This window comes from Pempheris klunzingeri, chromosome 14, assembly GCF_042242105.1.
Source record: "Pempheris klunzingeri isolate RE-2024b chromosome 14, fPemKlu1.hap1, whole genome shotgun sequence".
Taxonomy (NCBI): Eukaryota; Metazoa; Chordata; class Actinopteri; order Acropomatiformes; family Pempheridae; genus Pempheris; species Pempheris klunzingeri.
In genome coordinates, this window is record NC_092025.1 from 8569974 (window position 1) to 8594288 (window position 24315).

Below are 24315 nucleotides of genomic sequence, written 5' to 3' on the forward strand. Positions count from 1 at the left end.
ACAGCACGTCTGGTGTGAAAGGGGTGTAGAACTAAAATATAAGAGTGATAGGTGAAGAAAATCAAACCTTTAGTATGCCAAGGAGAGAGACTATGACCTTAAACGGCAGTGAATGTGGGGCTTAAAGGGATACTTTGCCAATTTTCACCCGAATTTCTGTCATTACAAATTTGGCAGTTTATGCAAATGAACAACGGTTAACTTTCCTCCACATTGCCTGCACCTGGAGCTCCCCACTATCGGTCACGTCACCTGGCGGACTTTTGCCGGCTCTATGGCTATTGCGCACTTGAATAACTGACTTAACATAGAATTATTACTGCTATTTTACTGCCAAGTCACTTATTCAATTGAACAACAGCCCTAGAGCCGATAAATGTGCGCCAGATGCTCAGGGGAGCTCTGAGCTCTGTGCAGGCAACACGGACAAAAGTTAACCATCATTCATTTGCATACTTCCCACATTGCAAAGATACGAAGCCGGTTAGCCCTTTAAAAACTGGCAAAGTATTCCTTTAAATTCAAAAGATAAGACAGAAAAAGGAGGCCAAGGGGATGTCGGGCGCTCTGTGTCTGCTGGATGTTTAAAGAGACAGTTGTTAGCTAATATGCTTACCAGAACAAATAGATGGGCTCAAGGATCATGGGATCAGTAAAAGTTTGCTTGGATTCTCAAGCAATTACGTTAACTTGCTGGAAAATGTCTTAATTAAACAACTGCAATGCATTAAAATAAAGACTATGCATAGTTTGCAGCCACAAGTGTAGAGTTTCAGTTGAATAATTTCTTACAAATGTCGTTTTTCTAAAGTATCACTCATCCAAGATCACATCTCAAAGAGAGTTAGGGCTCAACAGGCTAAATCCTTTTCCAGTCACCGTATTTGCACTATTATTGAACATGTCTTTTGGTCATCACATCAGAATTTGTCAGTGAATCACTATTTTGACTGCTTTGATACCTTTCAAGAGTTTAACCCCCTCATCCTCCCAGTGCAGTGCATTTGCAGCTACGCACTTCTCGGCCCAGGGGTGAGGTGGCCTGGCTGTGCGGCTGTGAACCTGTGTTGATCCGTTGCTGCTCTTTAAAATGCTGAGCTGTCAGCAGGAGCCAGGTGAGGCAGTTTGTTCTGCTCACCACTCAATGGACATGTTATATTGGCACCTTGCTGGAGGTCAGCAGTAAGTGACGGCCAGAGCTGTGGGGGTCAGGCCTACTACCCAGCTTTAGCTGGAGAGTAAATTACACTGTGGGTGGGGCAGGTGGGCTGAGCCAAGGCTGGTACTGGGGCCCCGCAGCATGTTAAGGGTGTGTGTGGACTGTGTGCAGAAATCCATTTGACCATAGTGTCACACAGCTCCGTTTATACGCCTGATGTGTAAGAGCTACTTGGAAACCCAGCAATTCCCTTTTTTTCCACAGATTCTTTAACCAATAACTATTCTGTAGGGTACCTCACTTGAGTGATGGAGTTGGAAGAAGATGTATTATTGAAGGATTAGGGCCAGAGCTCATCAAAGAAAATAGCCTGGTCAGTGTGACATGCCACTTTAAACTGGCTGAATATTTTAGGAGAGCCCTCTTCCTCAGAGGAAATGAAATACAGACAAAGAGTGGAGAGGAGGAGGATTTTGTTTGTTTCTGCCACTGCTCAGGGGCAGAGATGGAAGATTTGGAGATGTGGAGTAGATTGTTAGGGAGTGAGGCAGTTGGGGCCTATTTTCACTGCAGCTGAGGCCTCCACTAGCCACAAGCAGTTTATATAATTCCAGAGATGAGAGAACAAAATATCTTCTACCACACAAAGTACGATTTCACTCCCTTCTCCTCCTCCTGGCTTTTCTATATCTCCTCCTGTTGTGTTTTACCCCAATCACCTCCAGACAGCACTAGCTAGGTCTATCAAGGACAGTACAAGGTATTGCAGCATCGCCACACACAGACAGCCACGGTGCGACAGAGTGTAAACAGTCCCCTTTTACATGACATCTAGTCAGGATCATTGTGCTTGCTCTACCATGCATCACCTGCCACTAAATGATTGTGTATTGTGCGGTGAGTGGATGTGTGTCCAGGTAGCTGGATGCCGGCTGGTCAGGATTCCCTGAGAGCTATCCACACCATGGAGAATGACTTAGTTGAGCCCTGCTGCTGAGCTCTTCTGAGCATGCTTAAGAGCTGAGAATTATTCCACTCATTTCTAGGTTCCTGTGAAGCATGACAAAAAACTCGAGTGCTTCATGCTCGCCCAATTCTCCTCCTGAGAGGAGCCGAGAGGCTCGGGGTTTTGAAGTCGCTCAGCAAACACTCACCATGATGAACATTAATTACATCAATTAAGTAGACCACACCATTGTCTGGGGTGACTAAAACACTGTCAAAAATGCATTGACGGAGCACTACAAATAGATACAGTGCTGCTGTTAGTCTAAGGTAGCTGCCAGACTACCAGACTGTAAACGAAGGAAATTTAATTCTAATGTAAAAAATAAATGATCATGTATTTTAGAGTGTTGATTTGTACAAAAGAGTCTAATTGGTCTCATGGTTATCAATGTGTGAGGAAAATAATAGTATCGTTTACTGTCCATTTGCCCCATTTCTTTTTTCTTTTCTCAATAGCTTCTCTGGTTATTTACTTGTGTTCTTGCTTTGCTATAATTGTCACTATATATGAAGTGTGTGTAAGAATTCTTGACTCGTTTGGTCTCCCTTAATTAAAAAGTTTGGTCTAGACCTGCTCTGTTATGAATAGTGTCTTGAGGTAACATTTGTTATGAATCATTATCGCTATATAGATAATGATTAAAGACATTCAAACAGAGGTTTAGGAGTTTTTTTTAGTGCAGGGTGTTGTAGTAGCAGTTATTTTTGGCCCGTTTGTCTTTATTGGACAGCCCTGGTTTGTGTTTGTCTGTATTTGTTTAGTATTTACTTGCCACAAATTTAATATGGCATTATTTAACAAAAAATGTAGAAAGTCAGAAATAATATGTGAATATACACAAATGGCCCAAAGGACCAATAGATGAAGAGTGAAATAATAAGTAGAAACAACCAACTGTGACAGAAATGACAGAAGTCACCTCAGCTACTGCAGCTCACTGCATTGCATAAGACACAAAGTGCAGAACACACACAGTGCACTGATTTTTTTATTTTTTCGAATAGGGAGGAGAGTCCTGACTGGCTTCCTGCTGTGGGGAAAACTGACACTCTTGTCCTTTAGGTGAACAGTAAAAAGGCATAAATATATAAGACCCAAGATGCTGCTAAAGGCAAGCTGAATTCATGTTTCTGAAGACACTGAATGCCTGCTGACCTTGGTAGCCGTGCATAATGATGCACACTTACCGTTTATTTTTGGAACACAATGATCCACATAATTAACTTTGTAGTACAATGAATTGCGTTTCCATCATCTTGGCAGTTGCCTGGAGTTTGTTTTACTTATAAATGATTAACAAGGTTACATTCAGTTAGTCATATGTGGCTGCATCTATATTTAGACAGCAATGCTGCTGCTACCAGTGTGAGTGAGTCTGCGTAAACCATTTACTTGGTTACATAATTGATTAGGGCTGCAACTAATGATTATTTTCATCATTGATTAATCTGACAGTTATTTTCCCAACAGTTAGACAATTGCCCTTTACAGTTTTCCAGAGTGCAGGTGGCTTGCTTTTTATTTCTTCTGACCAACTGTGTAAAACCCAAAGGTATTCAGTTCTTAAGGATATAAAACAGAAGAGCAGAAAATGCTCAAATTGAAGATGCTGATACCAGCAAATGTTGTATTTTTGCTTAACACAAACGATAAATAGATTTTCGAAATAGTCACAGATTAATTTTCTGTCATCGATACAATTAAGAAATCTTCTCAGCGCTTGCATAAATTAGATTTCTCTCAAATAATGCTGTTATTATGATCATGAACAAGACATTTTAGGCTGAACTAACTTTCAAATACAAGTGGGTCATATAATGAAAATGTTGATGGAAATATGCTTAGATATGAATTTAAAAGAGAACATAAAGATTGTTGAAAAATCGCTAGGATCTGTAGGTGTAATGGTCATAATCAGATTTTAATAATGAAGAGTTAGCAATAGGTATACATGATAGAATATACAACAAGATATAATTTGAGAAACTGTCAGAAATACACCCAACAAAAAAAGACCAATTTCACATTGTTGAAGGTTGCTCATACAATTTTAAGAGACTTCAGTAAGTTTTTTTTTTTTTATCATATCAGGCTTATGATTATCTCTTAAAGGTCTCTTGCCAGTCTACTGGGAACCTCCACTAACTCTGCACCAGCATCACTCATAGCCTGACCATGCACAAATGTCTGACTGTCAGACAGTGATCCAAGTGTGGAAACATTGTGGAGCACAGTGTAAAACAAAAATGACACGCATAAGGCTGTAACAAGGCAGAATCACACATAAAATAAGACTTATGCCCATCAATATATTGTACCAGTGCATGCTGGGAGGGTTCCCAACACAGCACTTACTTTAAACCCTCAATTCATTTTACCTTTATTTCAAAGAGTGCACTGTTAATAGATAACTTTGTCCAGGATCAACAAATCAGTCTCCAAACTGCTTTCAAACAACCATATTAGCTATATGAGATTAAACAGGATTAGTTTAGCCTGATAACAACATGTTAGCCTGAATTAGTTAAACCATGTTTGAAGAATGGGCCCCTGGTGTTTTTGATTGATTATACAAAGTGAAGCTGATTCATTGATAGTTGAAAGAAAAGTTTGCAAAGTTGTGTTCTACTACATCCCCCGGAAAAAGGGGTAGCGCAGACACACCTAACTGTTCTACTGTGCCAATATTATCGATGGATTTCTGATTTAATTCTGTTCATCACTTCAAAAAAAGAAAAAAAAAGAAACATAGATTCATGATTAGAGAGGGTGAATGTCAGGGTTACCTGAGTTTTAGAGCTGGAAAAAAACGGTTCATCTTTCCCCTCCTTTTCTTATCATGTCACTCACATGACCACATTTCCAGAGATTATGGTTCCAGGATGATTAGCTGCATTGTTTTCCTACAACATTTGTGTGTGTGTGTGTGTGAGAGAGAAAGAGAGATGAATAGGGGGGTGAGGTGTGTGGTTTGAGGGCCTGTCATAAAAAGCCATTATTGTAATTGGAAGTTAAAATCCCATTTGTTTCCCCCTCTAGTGCTCACTGTCAGGACTAAGACAGGGGTCTTGTTGCAAAAATTAACATTTGGTATCAGTGTCAAGGGTCATGCAAGAGAACATCAAGTTATTGGAAAAGCTGTCACTCAAACAGCTGAGACAGGAGAGATTATTTACTACAGAGAAAATGTTTCTGTTGCACAACCGCTGCCACTTGCTTGTTTTCTAGTGCTCTGTTATTCAGTGTCAAATGCTGCTTTATGATAATAGTTCAATTTGTCGGTGCTTCTGAATGAGAACATCCGATGGTGTTGATATTTTTTTTATAACACTGAGCCACAGTGAATTTACATAAACACTGTATTGGATTTTCTTGGCATTCCTTATACAATGCACTCACACTGTGTGTGTGATGTACTCTGTACATCGACCTGACCTGATCTGACCTCACCTCATCTGACCCACCGACCTCAACCCCACTACCACCACTCCACTTTGGTCTCTAAATTATGTGAAGCACTGATTCAACTTTTCATTGCACGACTCATTTGTCGGACTGTTTTGTACTGGAGTTGCTGTTGTTTTGGAGACTCTTTACTTTGGCCAGATCAGGCCTGTAAATCCACTGACACTTTACATATGAAGCCAGGCTGCACAAACGAAATTAACTTGTCTTGATATTCATTTTTAGTACAGAGACACAACATAGTTGGAGGACCTTCATCCTGGTGCAAGTTCAGAGACAGGGAGAGGGCAGCAGAGACCCAAATTAGACTGGGAGGCACTATAGGGTAAAGAACAGAGCCCAGTACCAAATATAGCTGGTAATAGCAGCTGCAGGGTCCTTACTCAGTCTCCTCTATGTTCCATGCTGGCCTGAAGGGAGGATCAAACTATGTCAGCAGGGTTAGCTCACTGAAATCGACATCTCTTCCCCATGCTCAGTCCATATAATCACCCATTTGATAAAAGGCTTTTATGATTTGAAAAATTAATAGTTACATAAAGTTGGGTCATGTTGAGCTATGGAGCTACTTCCCTGGTAAGTTTTCTTGTGAGCAGCAAAAGTTTGGCTAACTCGCATTGCATTTATACTCGAGGTCTAAAAGACACATTGAGTGCATTTCCTTCCACAGAGAACCTTTGCGAAGCTGAATCATAAAAATGTTTCCCACATTGTCTGCACCCCTGTTTACCTGCTAGGAGTCTTTTCCTTTTATCTTTTTTTGCAGGCACTTTGCTACGCTTCTTTGCACGTTCTTGCTACCAGCTGTCTATCAGCAGAGTGAATCAGGCAGCAGGAACTGCTCGTTGCATCACCTGTGTGTGTGCGTGTGTGGCCTAGTGCTCATGCACAATACAAACAAAGCAGGAGACGGCTCATAAAAGTGTGGGTCCATAGCAATGTTAGAGGGCAAAGACAACTGATTTCTTAGTCGTTGCAGAAAAAAAAAAAACATTCGCGAAACTGTTGAAGCAACGTTCTTTCTAAAAACGAAAGAAACTTGAGAAATTAAGACAAATCAACGGCAATTTTTTAAAATAAAATATTAAACTAGAATACAGTGATTAGAAGGCCTTACTACCGATATGTCCTATACCTTAGCAGAACTGCCTAAAATGTTTTTTTTTGGGGGACATAAGCACGACCCAGTTATTTGTACGATTTAAAGAGTATTTTCAATATAAACAGAGCTCCACAGCTACATGAAGACCTGCTGTGTCTCATAACCCTGGAGTGAGTTTTAGACATCCAGTCATGCTCACAATATATTGTCTACGAAATTTGTTAAATGTTAATAACTTGCCTGCTCAAATGTCCCAGATTTGGCCACAAGCAAGCATCTAATTAGCATAATATTCATATTTCCAAAAAGCTCTTAAGAGCACTTCTGGCATTGTCCATTTCTCTTATTTGCCTCTTATTGCTGTAACGTTTGCTTAATGCCTGGCCTGTGCCTAGCGATCGCATGCTGTGCTCATTGTGAATGCAGTGTGAATGTGCTGTTTGGGTATGGGCCCATGCATCTCCAGGGCCCTATAATCAGCTCTAAGCTGCTTCTATCAATCTTCATAACTGTAGTGGGTTGAGGAGGGAAGTGCAGCTAATCAGCTCTAACCGGCCCCATGTTCAGCCTAACTGTCACTGTTATAGCAAGGCCATATGCAAACAGTGTCCCTTACATGTGTGTCCCATACACACATCTTGGCCGTCTCACAGGGCCATTCAACAGATGGCTAGCTCTAGCAGAAGTCAGGTTTTGAAAGGGCCTGTGACTTTCACTTGAATAGCTGTTAGTGTAGGTTAATATAGGAGTGGTGGCCCTGCAGCGGTGGCAATCACAGCTCTGATCAGAGCCGGGCTTCAAAGACGTCTGTGCAAGTTGAAGCCAGAGTTGTCATTAGCTTCTGCCCTGTGCTTGACAGCCCTTCCCCACCCCCAACTCCTTCTTCCTGTCCCTCTCTCTCTCTCTGTTTCTCCCTCTTTGTCTCTCTCTTATCGCACTCATTTTCTGTCCGTGTGCAAATGGCTACTGTAATCCTGGGTCTGGGCGCTTGGGCCTGTCACTCCACATTTGCACTAAGCATCTTTCCTTCTCTCATCTCCTTTGCCCTAATTGTATTGTAATAAGCAATTACAGATCTATTTATGCACACTAGAGCTGAGATTGGACCACTTTTTAAAAGGGCGTGTAGGGGAGTGGAACTGGACCAAGCGGTGCCCCTCATCCTTAACTTGTAGCTGCACAAAGACGCCACCGCTGCTAATCGCTCAGCTTTCTCTCTTTCACCCTGTGATGATCTAATCCTGCTTCACTATCTTGCGCTCTCTTTCTGTTTTCCACCCTGTGGTATGCCCTCCAAAGCAAAAGTGATTGTGCTGTTGTTTGTTGTTTATTGGCTGTGTTCTCTTTGTGAGTCAGCTCTAGTGATGCAAATGAGCAGAGGCAGTGTTTACCTGGACTGGCCATGTTTTCCCTGCATGTGTGTTCGTTTGCGCGTCTGTGAGTGTGTGCGCGCCGTGACTGCACAACGTCTAGGCCTTTGATCATACTACATTGCATTGACAGATGCTCTCTGGTGCTTTCTGGTTGCTTATGAACGAGGCCACAGACTGGATCTGAATGCCAGTAATTATATCCCCTTGCTAGAATGATAACAATTGTGGCTTATACAACAAAGTGCGATGGCTTTTTTCTATCTGTCCCATTATTTTTAGGTATGAGAAATGACATCGAAATCCCCTGTCTACTTCCTCCGTGTCTGGGCCTCTGTGTTTACAGCTGTTTTTGAGCCTGTATGTGTGAGAGGTGGGGGCCATGATAAAGGCTTACACCTTGTAATCATAGCTGGATGTGTGATCTCAGTGACCTGCCTGAGAACTGGCTGGGAGAATGGTGTGCATGTGGGGTGTGTGTGTGTGTGTGTGTGTGTGTTGGAGAAGGGAGGGTGGTGGCTGTAAGATCCATTAGCAATAAATTTTCAGTAAGGAACAGACAGTTAATGAGGAATATGACAGAATCAATTGGATTGGGAAGCTCTGATGAGAATATTAGGTTGAGGGAACAATGAGAACAATGGGAGCAAGGTAGAATTCTAAGCTTTATTGATGCTATGGTTTCATACATGTAGTGTTTATACAGCAGATGTTATGTAATGAAAAATATAGATGTATATGACATCCTGTTGAGATCATAAATAAAATTTGGCATTAAATTTAGATTTCTACTATTAATACAGCTCTCTGTATTGTTTTATATTGTTTTACAGGCACCAATAAAAGAAAGAAAAATCTCAGTTTCAACAAAATTTCAATATCAACAGCTTGGTCATTGATGAATAACACATATTTTGTGATATTGTTAAGAGATACTTAGCAGACTTTCAACCTTTTCAGTGTGGTCAGTATATTCAATTGACTAAGTGGCTTAACATCACAGCAGTCATTTTTTTTATTGTTAAGTCAGCTTTTCCGATCGAACAACAGCCATGGAGCGGGCAAAATCTTTTACAGTATCAATAAGTGTATCTTATTCATCTCTGACCTAGTTGTCAATGTAGCGCTATACTGTATGAGCGAGCACCCACATGTTCATGATTTAGTTTGGACTCAACAACTGGTCTCTCTGAACTTTTAGACATGAACACATTGGACCAAAGGCCATTAAATCCAAACTTTTAGTTGTAACTTTGCCTGTAGTGTTTGCTGATCTTTTAACTTTGCAATGGAGATCTTACCTCAATACAAAGGATGGTTATTTCTGTCCCTTTAAATGCGCTTAACAGTTAAATGGTGGTGTTCCTTATCTACAAAACAGTATGGAGGATTTGCACTGGTAAAATGGAAGAAGAAATTTCATATTTGGTCTCATGCAATATGCATTCTAAGGTGTTCCTGTTCAGAGACACAATGTATGGGAGGAGGGAACGGAACTTCACATACTAGCCACTGTACCTGATTTATCGCCTCAGACTGACCACAAGGAAATGCTGTTTGAAATGTTGCGTCTGGGGAAAAGTAGGTGTAAAATCTACATTATTATAATATTTTTTTTTCTTCACACAAGAAGGTGAGCGACTAAAGCCAGGTCGAAGGAAGTGAGTGGGTGAGATTGACAGAGAAAGGGAGATGAAAATTAAAAGATGCCATTATAACGCTGCTTTACTGCAGCACTCCAGTCATCACCACAACACAAAAAGAGTGGCAATGCAACAACCTGTTATTTTTCACACAGCTCTACCTCTCTGTTTCCCTCTGTGGCCCCCTGCTTCAATGTGCTTTCCCTGACTTTTAATGGCTCACAGCAGCTCCAGTCTAGTGGGATATGATTGAAGCAGCCTTATTAAGTAGGCTGTCATATTTTTCTTTTTCTTTTTTTGAGTATTACCATCTCTTTTACCTTCTCTCGAACCAATATTTCCAAATTCTGCAGCAGAAGACATTTTCTTTTGTTTCTGTTTTGTGTGCCACTGTTGTCCATACATGTGCACCATCTGTCAGAAGAGGGCTTCAGACTTACTTTTTCCACCAGTAACACCCTATAGCTCCCTGCTGAAAATTTCAAGAGCACCGGCACAACATTAAGGAGCACCATTAAATCGACTTGTAATGCAACACATGTCCTATTTTGTCCATCTTAGCTATATTACTGATACATGCTTTGGTAGTAAATCCTTCATTTTAAAGGGAATAGTCACAAAGTGAAGTACAACTTGAAGCATAGAGACAAGTGGTCAGTACATTACTGTCGTTACAGCACAACAAAACAACTAAACAAGGATCTATTAGCACTCTATACATCACAGAGCAACATCAGTAGGTCTGCTAAGTCCATCTGGCTATAGGCATTATGATTATTGTGCACCTGACACTGAAACATGAACCTTCTCCTGCAGAAGTCTGCCCAGATTTTAAAGCCAAGCTTCTAGCGTCATTTACCAAAGACCTGCTCATTTCTGATATTCCTTTTTTAAGTGCTACAGAGAGGTATCTTTGTCTCTGTCTGTCACTTGTCCGTTTGGTTGAACCAAGTCACGGCATTTTGTTCTCCATTTACAAAACATTACTTATTAAGGAAGTAGAATCCGTGCCAACCAGTTACGTGTGCATGCTCCAAACACGGCATTCTGCTTCTTGGTGCAGAATCTGTTGCTTCCTCCTGCTGTTTCACATGACTTTAAAAACAGGACAAAAAAATTTATTATTATTAATGTTATATTTGCAAGTCGCACCGGTGCGCCTATAGCATTGTCTCATTCAGCATGGGCTCATTCGCATCTGCGGTCTTTGCTCTCCTCGTGATGATAATTTGCAACAGGCTTATTAATAATCCCACTAAATGTTAAAATGTTTGCAGACAGTAATTCATCAATCAGATGAATGTTGTTCAATTTATTAATGACAATTGTAATGGGTGAAAATAGCCTTCACAGCAGGGCACAGTTAAGAGACTTAACGTAAAACTTTTGCCCACAAAGAGAAGAGCTGAAGGAGATGCAAGTTTCATGATAGGAAAAGATGGCACAGAGACAGGTGAAGACATTGATCTGTAATCTAAGAATGAACTCTTTCGCCCTCCCCTCCTCTCACTATCAACGGTGTCAGCTTACAGCTTTTCCAGTAAAACCATTAAATGTCTTTGTCACAATCTGACTAGCATTGCTGTGCCTCTCTGGATGGAATTTAAAAGACAACATACCTGGAGCGTCAGAGCCGAAGTGTGTGTGTGTAAAATCACAAGATTTGCATAAATATGTTACACATTTTTGTCTTACACTCTCCCTGTTTTTTTTTTTATATTGTTTCACACTATATTGATTTCCTCTCATGTCCTACTTGGGGAGTTAATAACATTCACGCTTTGCCTTTGCAGTCTCAGTTCTGCATGCATGTTCAAAACACTAATAGCTTTTTGTGGGTGCAACACTGAGGCTCTTTGAATTTTGTTTGCTGCCACAAGTAGAAATCTTAAAATTTCTAACAAATAATCACAATATTGTGTGCTGCAATATTGGCTACAGGCTTATCTTTTTTTTTTTTTAACTTCCTCAGCACACACAGCACCCCTCCCCCCCATCCCCCACTTTTATAGCACACCCTTAAATCAGCAGCACAATATTATAAAGGGTTTGCAACGAGATGCATTGTTTACACCTAGTGAGGAAGACGGCATACGCCTATACACACATACACACCCACACACACACACACACACACTCTCACACACACACACACACACACACACACACACACACACATGCATGCACAAACATGCAAATCAGACAATAGATCAGAGTCATCAAAGAGAAACAGCCTGGTCTTGAGTGACTTTGATAACATGCCTGGCATGGTCTAAAAAGATATGTCCCAAGTTTGTTCCGTTGCTTTGTGAGTCAGTGGGGTGTGTTAAAGTAGCCAAACTGCTGGCGTGTGTTTCGCATAGATTTTGTGTTTGTTTGTGTTTCTCTCTGTGAGGGTTTGCCAAAAACCTTTGAAGTTACTTTGAAACTTAAAGATTCAAGTTTATGGATGAGAAAAGGTGAATTTCACTTGTGTCCTCGTCATTTATTGACAAGGTCAAATATCTATCCCCACTTGGCAATTGCCAACATTTATCATGAATCTGGCTGACTCAGTTGTGTGTGAAGTACCACTTAAAGACGCCTTGCCTGCTCCCTGCAGACCACACCAAAATGGCTGGGCTGATTGGGAAACTCCTGAATATTCAAAATGAACATAAGTCTGCACAAACCTAAAACTTAACATCTTAATGATGCTGCGGTACAACTGCCTGCACTGTAATGTCCCACTCAGGCACATATTAAGACAGCCTTTTGCCCTTCTCAGGTCCTTTTACCACACCACAAAGCACTGCAGGGTGTGAGAACATAGAGTAAATCTTACTTTTGTCCACCTGAAAGAATAAAGGGCTTTTTATGCAATAAAACGCTTGTATGATTTATTTCGTGATGAATATGAATAATTTGAATAGCTCTGGGATTTGCAAGGTATCAGGTTTGTACTCCCTCTGCGCCAGCCTCCACATCCTTCCTGGCTACTCACTGTGATGTCAGCATCTGCTAAGAGCGTCTCACTGTTGTGTGTATGCTGCAGGCTAGGAGTAGGTTATTGTTGTTGAGGTGTGTGGACAAAGCAGCCCGTTTTAAGCGCTCTCTGGGCTGTATTTATGTGACCTGAATTGGTTGTTCTTTTTCCTGTGGACTGACAATAGCTTGCGTTCTTTTCACATTGTTAAAGCACTAACACCAACTCTGCAATGTGGACTATGTATAAGTGTGTGCTAGTGGTTCAGAGTGGAAGAAAAAGCTATTTTTGGCTTGAATGTCACATTTGCTAACAAACAGGATGTGAAGAGCTGAAGTTACGCTAAATGCAGAGTTGAGGCTCTGGGTGGAAGATGGATGTTGTCAGTTTGAGTTGCGCTTTCATTGAAATCAAGGTCGTGCAGATGCTATCATTATGACTTCTGGAAATATTAGAATGGTTTAGAACGAGCGTTCTTTCACTCAAGTGACAGGCACCACGTGATGGCTTGCTTAGCTTTTTCCTGTTTGACCGTATGGAACAGGTCATTTTGCTCCTAGAGGTATACTATTTGTCATTTTGTTCTGTCTGTCATTGTTAAAAACTGCTAACAGGTGTCGATAAGAGTGCACCAGAAGCTTTTTACATTCTCTCTGTATGTATCTGCGGCATGCCTTCTATTACCATGGTAATGCACTAGGGCAGTAATTGTTGCAGCCCTTCGCAGGCACAGCCTCACACACTCAAGAAATTAGAAACACATTCATGTGTAAGCCCACACGCACTCAATCATGCACACTCATAACTCTCCTTACTGTCTCTCAGGGATGTGCAAAAATAACTGAATGTTTGAAAAATTGGGTTAAAGGAAAAACTGGGTTGAAGAGTGGTCCATTTTTAAATCTGTCAGCTTGAATTCAAATGTTGTCAAAAAAGACTTTTAAAATACTACACCAGCAGACCCGAATGATCACAACTAATGTTGCTGTAAATGAAGTGAGGGGAAACTGTCCCGTTCCCCAGTGACTATTTTCTGAGGAGTGTGTGATTTGGTTAAAAAAGAAAATGCATTTGTTAAATTGTAAAATGATCTGTGTCAAATTAAATGCAATCCCAAAATCAATTCATCCAATCAGCTTGGTGTTATTACACACGCTGCATACTTGCACAGAAAAATAAAATAACGGCAATTCGTTAAGGAGTCAGGAAATATTATTATTTGTTAGTTAAAATGCCCAGAAGAATCATTAATAACCTTTTGCTCCTACTATGGTAGCACCAAATGGAATAGCCATAGGCATAGAGGCACACAATGGGAAGCTGGTGTGTTGTCACCACGAAGGGAAAGATAGAGAAAGTAATTGTGTTGTACCAGGACTCAAGCAATCCCATCAGCCATTGGGCAGACATGTCAAAGTATAAAGACAAGGCTGAAAACTTGACTGGCTGCAGCTTGATGGAACAAGGCCGAAAAATGACCAGGGAATGGGTGGCCCAGAAGGGAGGCAGGACAAAACGGCTCATGTAGAGAGGAAAGCCAAGATGAACATTGACTTGTTTATTTATTTATTTTTTTTAACCTAGATTGGCAATGATAAAAGTGAGTGATGTTGATAAATACTCGCACAGCCAGTTTATCAGCAGCTGTCTGGCTTGGGGTTGCCGGTGGCAGCATCCAAGGCTGATAACCTCTGAGGCCTGAGGCATGATGTTGGGAGGAGGAGGAGGAGGAGGAGGAGGAGGGAGCGCTGAGGATGCAGCTGCTGGGTCTTGGCCAGTGTAAAACCTATACTGGCCAGTTCATACGTTTACGTTTGCATGTCCACCAGTAATAGTCATACATTGTGAGGTTACAAAAAAAAAAAAAAAAAAAACAGCTAAAGAAATAACACTATAACACTAATGCCTCACAGAGAGCCTCTGATGCTCATTACACAGCAGGAAATGAAATTAGTGGGTGAATAAAAAATGGAGACAACTTAGTCATTCCTAGATCCTTAAAGCGCAAAAAAACACACCAGGAAAAAAAATGGTGTTTTTCTGTACACTGACTATTTTCAGACCAAGTTTGTTCTCTTTGCATTGTCAGACTGCACTGCTCGGTCAGCCGTGCTTTGACGTGATCATCCCCACGGCACCATCGCATGTTATCTCCAGGATGCTAACATATATATTAGCATAAGCATTATTTCAGCACACTAACGTTAACATGCAGCACAAGGAGCTGAAATGACTTACTATTGTGAGTGTAATAAAAGATTCTGGATTGTATTTTTCTGGGTTGAGTGTGCGTTGTGTCCACTTGTCCTCTTGTGGTTGTTTTTTAATGGTTGAGTGTTCATCCTACAGTTCCAGGTCTGAAGTGCGTGCTGCACACAAAGCTCTTTTTCACCTTTTAAACTGGAGTCGTAAGGGAGAGTAAATGTTGACCACTGAAATGTAATATGATTTTTTTTTTTTCTTTTACAGAAAAGTTGGCCTAATTTTATTTTGTTGTAAAACAATATAAGAATGAGAACTCAGAGAAGCAAAATAGAATAAAAAAAAAAAAAACGTAATAAGAGAGAGCCCATGTGTGGGAGGCTGTGTGCATATGCACAGGCTGTGTGCCTGTGAGACTGTGTGCACCTGGAAAGCACTTGACAGATGGTTACTTCAGCTCTAGCTGAATGTTGCTTATTTTTTCCTCAGTGTTAAGCCTCTTTCATAAATCGAAAGTGTTTTGGTCAGCATTTTGATCAAGGTAGACTCTTTCAACCTTCTTGATAGTTTGCTGTGCATCTCTCGAGTATGTTTATCCTGCCCCCATCATTTATTTTTGTTTGATTCTGCCGAGCCGAGGGAGATCAGAGCCGCAACTTTCTCTGCTGCCGTTTCTGCTTCTTTTTTTGTCTGCCAGTAAGATTACAGAGCAGTGCATCAAAAATCATTATATGCCACATCATTCTCAATCTGTGGCTTAAATGTGATACGTTATAGCCGACAGTAAGGATTATACAGCATATGGGAAAATGTGTTTCTGGAGTCGCATTACCCTGCAGTACTTCTGTTCTTACTCCATTGGCCAAACAGGCGCAAGAACAACAAGACAAGCAGATAGTTTGTTAGACCATTAGCTTAGACTGTTGTATTGGTTAAGAGCTTTATTCCGTCTCCCATATCATTAGCCTTATTGTTTCCCAATAACTAGACAAAGAGTAGTGGATCAGGCACAAACTGTGTGTATCGCCTCAAGCTTGGAAACATTACGTCCACATCCAGCATGCTAAATCATTGCATTTACCTTTGTGTGTCTATTGCCAGGGGTCAGCTGAAACAGGCTGAGGTCAGGTGTTGGAGCAGTCTCTCTCACTGCTAAGTCAGATCAAGCCAAGGCATGATAACGCCACAGGTGCCATAGAGACCTGAAGTGTTCGAGCTTCAGTATTAAATTCATTTACATTTCTGCTGTCTACCTATAAATAAAAGTATGGAAGCCCTGAGAGGCAAGTAAAAAAAATAGTTTCTCTCCTGTGTTTATGACTTAAGGACAGGTGACAAAAAAAAAAAAGTTTTTGCAAGGATAATCTTCCTAAATTCTTTTTTTTTTTTCATGTGTGAAAATCAGTGGTAGAGCCAAAAGCTCTTCCTACAGAGCATCTATTAAACACCGCCAGGCCTATTTAGCATTACAACAACAAACACCTAGAAAAGTGAGCATATTTTTTCTGCAACAAATAAATAAATAATTAAAATAAATTTTTTGGCAAAAAAGCATTTTTTTGGCTGGTTTTGACAGATGGAAAAAAAAAAAAAAAAACTTAAGGAGCTTAGAAAGATTATCCTGGCAAAACCTTTTTATCACATGTTTTTGAGTCATAAACACAGGAGAGAAAACTATTTAGATCAGACTTAGAAAAATGGATCAGCAGATTGAATTTTTCTCACCTGCCAGTCAGGGCTTCCGTATAACACAGACTATTCAGTAATGTTTAATCTGTTGCGGTAATACAGAGTGTTATTTACAAGTTATATGTTAAGTGTCTTGTGTCAGCAAGGATCAACACCTGTGCTGACCAGATGCTTCAGTGGTCTGAGTTTAGCATGAGACTGCACTTGTTAAATGTTGGTGCCTAAATCCCATAAGTTCACAAGTTCAGAGGTTAATTTTTAATCATGTGCAAAAAAGAAATGGCCCCTTACAGATTTGACACTGACACTGGTGTCGAATTGTTACAGTATTTCCCTGAGAAATCGTCTGCCTAAATTTAGCATGTGCTCTGTGCAGCAGATGTTCATGCCCTTTTTGATGCCGTGGGTAATAATCCTTAATATTCTTGCTGTTTGAAACTAAATGAGGCTTTAATGCACTCTGATTCCATCTTCCAGCACTCATTAATTGTTTTTTGAAAGTCCATAAATTATTTTCTGTTGTTTCTTTTTAAGTCTTGCAAAGATAAACAAAAACTTTTATGGATGAAATGCATGTCTTTCGATTCTCTTTTGATTAGAGCTTCAGTTTCAAATGTCAGAGTGAGGGAAATTCACAGAACTGCTTTTCTTAGTCAAGAGTGTTTTTTTTTTTTCCCTGCCAAGACCTTCAGTATTTGTGACCTTGCTGTAGTACTAATGTTAAAGTATAGTATTTCTGCTACTTGACTGTGTGAATCTATTTATTCCTGTTAAGTACCAATGTGTCCTCACTCCTTTATATCGTTCCCATCACAGGTGCTGCTCATTTAGTGTGTTTGAAGCCTCTTCACTAATCTTGTCCTCTCGCCCTTTTCCTTCCAGATGGTCACAAGAACAAAGAAAATATTTGTGGGTGGCTTGTCAGCCAATACAGTAGTGGAAGATGTGAAGCAGTATTTTGAACAGTTTGGGAAGGTAAGACTCCTTTTTTGTTGTTGTTGTTGTTGTTTTTAAGTTATTATCCTACATAGTGTTGTTTCAATAACCAAACAGTCAGCACCCCTCGATTCCATTGCATGCTGTGCAAGAGTATTTCCCCAAATTAAATTGTATTATCATTAAGATAACAGATGCTACTTTGATCAGTCGATGATTTGGCTCAATCCACAATCACTGTACACTGCTCCCTGTCACTCAAACAACGTCACTGTGGTTTGGATCGCACGACCAGCGCTCTAATCTTTACAGTGATGAGGAATTTGGGCCTTTAAACTGGCATCACTTTGGCTCCTTTCCTGACCGTAAGACAAATAAATCTCTATTGCGCCAAGCAAACAACTGCAGATATGGCAATAGCTCCACACAGCCCACCATGCCTGGTCAACAACATGCATTTTGCTTACAGAGCAAACAAGCAATGACAACCAGCTGCCATGACCAAACCCCGCAGCAGAAAAAAAACCAAAACCCAAGTATGTTTTTTTTAATCTATGTTGTGTGACATTGGAAACAAATATAACTATGTATGTGAGAGAATTGAAGTTAGGGTTTTGATATTGTGGCAACACTATTCCAGTGTGGTCTGAAAGAAAAACGCGCCGAGTTCATTGAGCAGAGGCTCATATTCAGCTGTTTGTTCCTGTCTGCTGCAGCAGTTTCTGCATGCTGTTCTCATGACCAGTACCCCCAGCTGAGTGAGGCATATATGTGCACCCTATCATACAAGGACATGCATACACACACACACACACACACACACACAAGCATATGCGCACGCACATGGGGACATGCGCACACACACACACACACACGCACACACACACACAAACAGGCTTTGATGCAGTGGCAGCATTTCACAGATAATTTCCCCTCACTGAGCGGAGATCCATTTCCCTCATGTCATATTCCACATCAGTCAAGGTCACCTTCAGCTGATACAGTCCCTGTAACATCAGCACTTGACCTTGAGTTTAAACAATTTCACTGAGGATGGATTTTTCATGGGCACATAATGTACCATGTCCTGAAGGAGACAAAAGAGCTGTTATAAATTAATAGAAACTGTTATTTTTCCTTCAGAGACAATATGCAACCAGCCCTCCGCCATAGAGCCCTGTGATATTTACTTGACTGAAAGTGAGCAAGGTGAAGGAGTCTATTTTGCTCTTTAACCGTGGAAGTGGCATTGAAGATCTCGACGTGGCCTGGTCTGCCGTTCCAAATAAAGATGGCTTATTTTCACAATAGAACACAGCAAGCAAATATTCAGCACGACTTTGCAATCAATGGATCTGAGAAAGGGCTCGAAATGATTTTCAACTTGATTGAATGACATAATTGACTTGATTATACAAAGTTTTTTCCTCCTTGAGGAATCCTCAAATGCTTAGGAGGAAACAAACAAATCAGACTGATTGAGCAAGATCTTGTGCATGTTTCTCTGTGTGCCTTTATAGCCTACTTGTGCATGCTTGGATGTGTCTGCAGCACTGCTCTTGCCATGTGTGAGTGTGTCAGCGATTAAGTGTATTTATGTGGGTGCATGATTAGGGATGTGTGTGTGGTGTGTGTGTGTGTGTGAGAGAGAGAGAGCAGGTCTGAGTGTCTTCAGCAAAAAGGAAATCAGAGTAGATATTGTGGGCAATGGCAGACAAGCTACAGAACAAAAAACAGGTATCGTTCTCTCTCTGTTTTGTGTGTGTCCTTCCTTTCTGCCTTACACATCCCAGGATTTATTAAATAACCTGCCTGTCACTGCAACCTACCATTATCGCCACATACACACCACTCTGAGGACTTATCCACAGAAGGGAAAACCAATTAATTCAGTTTCCCCTCCATAGAATCTTGGTGGCAGTGTGTGTGTCAGTCAGTCTGTCAGTAAGTCATCAGTTTTTCTGTCTGTCTGTCTGTCTGTCTGCCCATGTGCATGTCATGGGAGACATTAGCCAGTGTGGTCGCAGGGCACCTAATCATTTATATTTCTTGGAAATACGTTTTGAAGCAGTTATCAATCATCACAAAACTACAGCTTAAGGCACCAGAAAATGTTCCTACTCACTGGGAACAAGCCATTTCTGATATGATTTAGTGAGTGTGTGTGTGTGTGTGTGTGTGTGTGTGTGTGTGTGTGTGTGTGCGTGCTAGGCAGCATAGGCCAATTAGCAGGATGTGGTCTACAGAGATGGCGGTGGTTGGGAGGCAGTGGAGGGGAAACAGCTGGTGTGGCCACAATTGGGTCACAGGTTCTGTCTGTAACCTCCACACCTCCCCTCCCTCCCACCTCAGTCCCTCCCTTCTGTCTCCATTCTGTCAGGGGGAGAGGTGGCATTTGTTATGGGGAGAGGCTGACAGCTCTCATGCACATCAGTCTCAATGCCGCTCTCCCAGCCGTCACCATTAGGAAAGAGCACATGCCCGAGCCTGGCACAACTTCAGAGGATCTCCTCCACAGCCAGAGACACTTTTTTTTATTTGTTTTTTGTTTTTTGTGCGGCTTACAGTACACGCTGAAGGTGTGCATATGAAGTGATTGTGACAGTCATTTGAACAGAACTGAAGTGTGGTTCTGTTTGGCTGATTCTAATGCATCTCAGATGGATCCCATTACCTGCCTAATAGTGGCCACATCCTGCCTTGCTTTTTTTTTTTTTTTTTTTTTTCTTTTCCTTCCCCACTCAGACAGCACGCTTCACCTTAACCCTGCGAGCCAGATGAGACAATCTTATCAGCACTGCCGGGCCTCCCTTTATATTCAAGGACTCGTAACTGGAGGGTGCTGCTGTTTCTGTCTTGCAATAAAGACAAATGAGCCGCTGTGCTGTTTGTGCTATCATGTGCTACTGTACAGACTTATATACATTGTAAGAAAAGACAATGTTAGCCATAAGAGATCATGTTTTAGTTTTTTTTTTCCCCTCATGTAGTCCTCGCCAGTGTGCATTTTGTTGCCATTTTTATCTGATAATGCTGTTACATTTGCAGTGTGCAGAGTCATTTGTGAGTATTTTTTCATGCATGTCGCTCCCTGTCTTTGCCTTTTGTCTGTGGTTTGCAAATCAAGCAGAAACACCCCCAAATATCAGCGTACAAGAGGTGACAGCAGTGAAAAGACTTTATGATATTATTATGCATAAAGATATAATTTTTGACTCCTTTAGAGACCGTGCTTGCTCTAAGGTCAAAGGTCAGGGGCAGCTAAAGAACAGTAGATGTTCTTGTAGGGATTCAGTTATTACTTTTGCATTAGTCATTAGGATCTACACACCTGCAAAAATAGTTCAATATAGAGACTTAAATAATACAGTTTGAATATAAAGTAAAGGTTTATTAAGGTGACATTACTTATTGTCAGTATTCTGCGCCTTGGTGGAAATATGAAATGTCTTCGTTATGTCATTCTTTTTTTATATGATGGCATAACGTGCCCTCTTATTTTCCAATAAATAAAACACCTGTTAACAAAACACCTACCACGCCAAAATGTTCCACTGAGGCAAGCACTTGATTAAAGATGGGAGAAGGTGTGATGACACCTTTATAAATTTGGATGTGACGTACCAGCAGAGCCCTGTCCAGGCATTAAAAGAGCTCTCCCCACACTTAAAGGCATAATTAGCTAGGGTGGGTAATGCTTCATCATTGGTTTATTGTAATCGGCTTTGAGTGCATCTCATAGTGCCCTTATTTGGCTAAGCTGAGACAACTCCTGCTCACTGACTCAGTGTCTACACTCCTGTCCATTGGCTGGACTTTGCTGTGCAAGCCTGAAGCTGACTTTTACTTTAATCAGAGCTACTTGCTTCCATGTCACTGGGCTGCCACAATCGTCCCTTTATGTCCAGGCTGTCCTGGTTCTCATGCTCCACTGGTCTAGAGCCAGATCCTGGAGGTGGAGCTGAATGGGAGGAGGAGGAGGAGGAGGAGGAGGAGGAGGAGCTTAACCAGTTCACTGCCACTGGGCCACTGGGCTCAGGAGGGATAAAGGTAGTCACACAAAGGTCACCACTGAGTTAGACAAGCAAAGCAGAGCCTCGAGTTCTAAGATGAGATGATGAGCTCCAAGTAATAAAATAAAAGAGTGATGACACCTGTTGGAGGAAAATGGAAAGATATCACTACGAATGGGTTGATGGAAAGAGACCATTGTCAGAACACAGAGGAGACCAGTCCACAGCAGCATGCTGTTATGTTTCCCCTCTGCCCAGGCAAGCGTCTCTATGCTTCTCTCATACTTTCATTGAGAGGAAACTATAACGCCTCACAAAAAGGCTCCTTGGCTAGTCCATGAAATTCATTCTGGGGCTTTGGTAATCTAATACCACGGCTGACATTTTCTGTGCCCTTAGATTTTGTAAATGGCAGGAAAATAACTATTTTATCTTTTTTGCAAAATGTTTTTATTGAAAAAAAACATCAAATGACATTACATTGAGCATGTGGATGTACATTTTACATTTTTTAACATAGAAAAGAAAAGGAAATGACGATCACTCAAATTGTACACTAATAATAATAATAAAGAACAGAGGAAGAAAAAGAAGAAAGAAAGACTGGATCAATTTATTTGGCATACCTGCACAAGTGCTTAGGCCGTTTACAACATTTGAGGTTTTCAGGTAATGTGTGAAAAAAAAAAATTGACAATTATTGCCGCATATTTTTATTTGATGTTTTTCCTTGAGAATAAACAATATGAGTGAAATGATGTAGTGTGCTTTTCAGAACTTGACATTTTGCATTATTCAAATGTAATTAAGTAGCATTGTCTCATTAGACACTTGGACCTAAACTAGTTTTAGTATCAGCCCTTGCAAGGCCCATCTAAATCAATCAAATTTCAAATCACCAATAATCATTGTTGTGACATTGATATCGTTGTTCTTCTGTTATCTATTTGATTGCAGAATTAAATTTAGCCTTGGATGGCAGTGCAATTAAGCTCTGAAGTGACAACACATACACAGTGCTTAAACTGGAAACTGAAGATGCACGTTAAATGCACTTTGGGCTTGTATTGAAGTGCTGGGAGCTGTGAGGAGAGCAAACTCTAAATATGCAATTGCCTCATGTTCGTTTGCAGAAATAGCAAACATTGGTGATTAATGCAGGAAAAATAGACTTTATAAGAGTGAAAAGAACCTAATCAAAAGGCCACAGTCCTTCATTCCACTTCCTCAGCTAGTGCAGGTGCACATTTGCATGCCATTTACATGGTAGCTCACAGTGACCACCACTACTCCAACGTTTCGATGTCCATCATCCGCTGACATTCTGTGATTGTTTCCTCTCTGCTGCGACTCACCCAATCAGTTGAGGATATAGTCTGGTTCCAGTGATTATAAGGAGCGATCAGAGCAGCAATGATGGAGCATGTGCCTTGCCGTGGAGATTTAGCCAGAGGCTTCAATCTCATTGCAGTCACTTGTAGTTAGTGACTGTGACTAGCAGTGAGAAGGGCAGAGCAATATAAATGAATTGGCTATGAATGTGGATAGGGCTTTGGTGCTGCAGGGACACGCAGGGGGAAAGGGCCAGTTAGACAAACTATTTCATATCCCCCTTGACCTTTATTTGCCCAGTGGCCCAGCAACATTTCCAATAGAGTAGCTTTTAAATGGTGGCTGAAGAATTGAGCTGTATTATTCACATAATTTTTTGTGAGTCTTTGTATATGAGAGCGAACGTGTGTGTGTGTGTGTGTGTTAATGCAAGTGTCTTTACTGCGGGTTACTGAATTTTTACTTAAAGGATCGGACCTTTAACAAAAGATTAAATAGATTTTTGACTATTGCTGATCCTTTGAAATGTCTATCAGATGGTCTCTTCCACCACCTAGATGCTGTGCCGTATAGGCGGCTCACAAAGAGAGCTGTGGATCAGGGGAGATTGACACCTTTCTGTAGGTCTGTAGTCTCATCTCCCAGCTGTCCCTCCTGAAATGGCTCCCTCGGGATAAGCTGGGATTGGCTTGATTGTGTTATCGGCGACTGATCGGGTCATTGAATGATGGAATTTTGAGCCCCTGTTCTGCTTAAAGAATGAAATGTTTAAAGAAGATTGACTGTGATTGGATCAGATTCAACACCTGCTCAAAGGGGTCAATCAGGTGAAGGCAGGAGGCAGCAATCTCTGCTGTGCTATTGTGACACATATGGGGGGGAATTAACGTGTCTGTTGGCGTAGGGCGTTGGTGGTGGATGGATGGTAGAGGGGGGGGGCTAGCGATGCCATTCAACAGGGAAGGGGTTGAAAAATGTCATCAGAGGAAGTGTCATGAGTAATTTGCAGCAGTCTCACCATCAGAGTGCTGTGGAGGTGGACGCCTCCACCTTCACGCCTCTACCTCAGCCTTGCAAACTCCAATCTAGTCCTTAGGGAATCCCATGTGGGAGAACACTTTGAGATTCAAGAAAAGGTTTATTTCCCAGATAGGTGGGAAATATGTATTGATGTATGTTGTATTCATGTTCTAAAGATTGGCACGGATTAAAGGTTTTGAAGGATGGGAGGCTGCAGAACATTAATTCAATGTGCAGGGGAATGCTTTGAAAAACTGCATTTTAGCATTCAGTATTGGATTGGATTTTTTGCACAGCTGTTTTATAACAATATTTTAATTACATTGTTTATATCTTGCAATCTTTTTTTTTTCCTGCCTTTGTTGGCACATTTCAGCATATCTTGGCATGTCACCACCACCTGTGGATCA

At 41.1% G+C, this 24315-nt stretch overlaps 1 protein-coding gene across 7 annotated transcripts in view; it reads left to right on the forward strand.

The window, feature by feature from the left end:
- The window catches only part of LOC139213451 (RNA-binding protein Musashi homolog 2), a 226279-nt gene that overhangs the window by 56305 nt on the left and 145659 nt on the right, over nucleotides 1-24315 (forward strand). For all 7 annotated transcript variants that reach the window (XM_070844146.1, XM_070844145.1, XM_070844147.1 and 4 more), the window contains exon 6: nucleotides 17487-17579. In XM_070844146.1, the coding sequence (XP_070700247.1) occupies nucleotides 17487-17579 (93 nt within the window). The remainder of the gene's footprint in view (nucleotides 1-17486; nucleotides 17580-24315) is intronic.